Source organism: Propithecus coquereli, unplaced genomic scaffold, assembly GCF_000956105.1.
Source record: "Propithecus coquereli isolate 6110/MARCELLA unplaced genomic scaffold, Pcoq_1.0 Scaffold644, whole genome shotgun sequence".
NCBI lineage: Eukaryota > Metazoa > Chordata > Mammalia > Primates > Indriidae > Propithecus > Propithecus coquereli.
Window position 1 is genome coordinate 353447 of NW_012152441.1, and position 3245 is coordinate 356691.

General features: G+C 57.8%; 1 protein-coding gene across 1 annotated transcript; it reads right to left on the minus strand.

The window, feature by feature from the left end:
* Positions 1-422: 422 nt before the first annotated feature.
* Positions 423-3245, minus strand: TFF2 (trefoil factor 2). The gene is made up of 5 exons (XM_012659968.1): positions 3149-3245; positions 2388-2537; positions 1070-1216; positions 735-835; positions 423-455 (listed from the first exon to the last, which is right to left on the minus strand). The coding sequence occupies exons 1-5, from the start codon at positions 3225-3227 to the stop codon at positions 423-425; spliced, it is 510 nt and encodes a 169-aa protein (XP_012515422.1). The 5' UTR covers positions 3228-3245.

Consider the following 3245-nt stretch of genomic DNA (forward strand, 5'->3'; position numbering starts at 1 on the left):
TGTATATTAAACCATTGAAAAGGTTAAAAATGATTAAGAAAACCCAGGATTTCGTGAAACTTGAAGTTGATAAGAGAGTGAATTTTCTTCCTTTGTTCCAGAACATCCAGGGCCAGACGGGCGCAGTGGAGGCAGCGCCTCCTAGTAATGACAGGCTGGAAATTGAAACACAGGACGGGTGGTGAGAGCCCCACAGGAACGGGGCCTACGCCAGGAAGCCAGGTGGGTTCCTGTGACTGCAGGTCACTTTGCCCAGGAGTTTCCTACCGAAGACGGAGCCCCTTCCCAGGAGGTGCCCAGGGACGAAATCCCCCACCCTGGGTGAGAGCATCCTCCGTGGGACCCATTATCCCCACACGACTGGACACTTTCCAGGTGAACCTTGAGGTCATGGAAAAAAATCACTCAGAAAACCCTGAAAGTTACAGGTTTTGCTCTTTGGAGCACTCTGGAGCCTAAAAGAGAGAAAAAGGAGAGCATCCTTCACGGACCGGTGCTCTCGCCCCATGTCTGTGGACATGCCTGGTTTTTCTCTGTCCTGCCACCCCCGTGTCAGGAGCACAGCGTAGCGAGGGCAGGGAAGGGGACAAATGCACATCTGAGGACGGGCCCTCCTGGGGCTGTCCAGGAGCAGGGCATCGTGGGCAACACACGTCACTCGCAGTCACGCGGGGGCCACGGTGAGGCCACGTGAGAGAGGCCCGGCTGCTCTACTCTGGCCCCACTCCCGGTACCCGGCACGCAGTGGCGTCCACAGGCAGCGATGACTGCAGTGGGGCGGGCACCCCCACCAGGCTGTGCCGACCCTCAGGCAGCTCTGGGAGGAGCTGCTGTCCTCACCACAATCGCAAATGGCGCAGTGGCAGTGCTGGAGGCACTAAACTCACTGAAAAGACACTGTGTTGGAGAGAACATTCTGGAACTGCCTTCGGAATCTCGCTGGGGCCCTGGCCTGGGATGGCAGCAAGGCCGCCAGGCAGCTCCCCTCCCACGCCCCAGCTCCCGCCTGCACTGCGAGAAATCATCCACAGTGCCCGGGGACCAGGGGCTCGGCCCACAGCGGCCTTACCTTCCACGGGCCTCGGGTAGAAACACCAGGGCACTTGGAAGACAAGGTCATCGAAACAGCACTGCTGAGAGACGCACTCCTCGCGGCTGATGCCCGGGTAGCCACAGTTCACGCGGGCTGGGACTTCCATGATGCACTGCTGATTCTCTGGTCACAGGAGGGCACAGCACAGTGACCTGATTAGGCCAGCAGCTCACTGGAAACCGCCATCCCCATGCCCCGCCAGGAACACTGCCGGATCCAGGGGCTCCGTGTGTCCTGGAGAGCTGCCCGGGCGGCATCTCTTGGAACCATAACACCCAGGGACTGTGTCAGTGTCGGCGCCAGCGGTTGGCTGGCCCGTCCTCCCCGAATGTGTGGACCAGTGTGGGATGGTGGTCACAGAAGATCTGAATATCTGGCATCCTGGGGCCCTGGGCAAATCATCTTGTCTCTCGGGACTCAATGTTCTCCTCTGTCGATGGGGGTGGCCCAAGATGAGGGGAGGGTTGTGGAGCCTTGTGGGAATGCAAAGCGTTAGGTCCCTGCATTGCTGCCCAAAGGTCCTGGCATTCAATGAGGGCCCCCGCAAACCATCAGCTGTCCGCTGGGGGCCCTCTGGGGCACAGTGAGGCTTGGAGTGACAGGCTCAGGGGAGAAAAGCTCCCACCACGAGTGTGGACAAGAAGCAGGAGGTGCCAAGTTCCAGTCACGCAGGCGTGATTTGCACACGCAAATTTCTTTTGTGCACACCTTGGCATTAAGTCTTTATGTCTTGATCACACGTATTGACATAAAACGCATTCCCGAAAGAATCCTAGAAGTCTTAACTTACTTCCTTGACACTTTAAGTCTGTAAGCACTTAGGTTACTGATGTCCTGTTAAATGCCTTCACTTCCCCTTAGGAGCTTCTTCAGAAATCACACTTGCAAAGCTAGAAGAGACTTCCGATTTTTTTTCTCAAATAAAGTAAAACTGATGGATTGAGACATGTCTCATAAAAGAGCAAATGGTGCAGACATGGGGGTGGGCGGGGCATTTTCATCTCCCTGGGCTAGCTCTAGACTAGTGGCCCTTCTGGGCTGGCTCTTGACTAACAGACCTGGGCTAGCTCTAGACTAGTGGCCCTCCTCGACTAGCTCTTGACTAACAAACCTGGGCTAGCTCTAGACTCACAGACCTGGGCTGGCTCTAGACTAGTGGCCCTTCTGGGCTAGCTCTTGACTGACAGCTGGGCTGGGCCTCCTCAAGCCCCTGCTCTGGGCTCTTCCTATGAAGCCGGGTGCTGGGCTCTGGCCATCAGCCCAGAAAGAGGGTCTGGCTTCCCCCAAAGATTACCTTCGTTTGGGAGGGGGTAGAAACACCAAGGGACCCCTGAGACACTGGAGTCGAAGCAGCATCCATAGTCAAAGCACTGGTCGCTGGTGATGCCCGGGAAGCCACAGTTCTTCCTGTTCTTGGTGCTCACCCTTGAGCACCGACAGGGGGCTGTGGAGAGACCCCTTGGCTCCATCACAGGGCACCAGAATCACACTCCCCACCTGCTCTCAGGGCCCTGGGGGACACCCCCCATCTTCCTGGTGCCACAGGGAGAAACACAAAGTCTTATCTTGCCCGTATTTGAGCTGTGTAATTTCCCCCCGAGAAACTGGCGGGGCTTTGCTGAAATTGTTCTATTATATATTAGTTAAAACAAAACCCTTCAGAAGAAGGTGGGCAGACGGACCCAGGCAAAGGTCAAAGTGAAAGGTGAGCAAGCCGGACCTCAGAGGGGCCGGCCCTCCGGACCACACAGGGCCACCAGCACCTGCGGTCACCTGGCCCTTTCCCCAGGAGGAGCCCTTCCCGGAGGTCTGGCGCAGCCCCTCCCCTAGTGGCCTGCGGACAGCACCTGCCGGCATCTCACATCGCAGGGTGCCTCTGTGGCTGCTTCTGCTCGCAAGTTAACGTGTGATCCTGCCTTTGTTCTTTAAGGGACACAACAGAGTACACAGAGTTGGGGCTGCCTGTGCCGCTGCCCCCAGGGCACCCGCAGAGCCGGGCTCACGGCCCCAACGTGCAAGGCTGAGCCTCGGGGGTTACTCACGGCCTCCACGTACACGGTTTCTCGCCCCCCGCCAGGGCACACAGCCCCAGGACGAGGAGCGCAGCCAGGAGCTGGGCACCACGAGGTCCCATGTCCAGTTTAGTGGCACC

Bases quoted from the DNA above. Each gene is read 5' to 3' on its own strand.
- TFF2 (XM_012659968.1), bottom strand. From the start codon at position 3,227: ATGGGACCTCGTGGTGCCCAGCTCCTGGCTGCGCTCCTCGTCCTGGGG. The intron at 1,217-2,387 runs GTAATCTTTGGG...TCCTGTGACCAG, and splicing joins CTACCCCCTCCCAAACGAAG to AGAATCAGCAGTGCATCATG. The intron at 456-734 runs GTACCGGGAGTG...TCTCTCTTTTAG, and splicing joins TGGACGCCACTGCGTGCCGG to GCTCCAGAGTGCTCCAAAGA.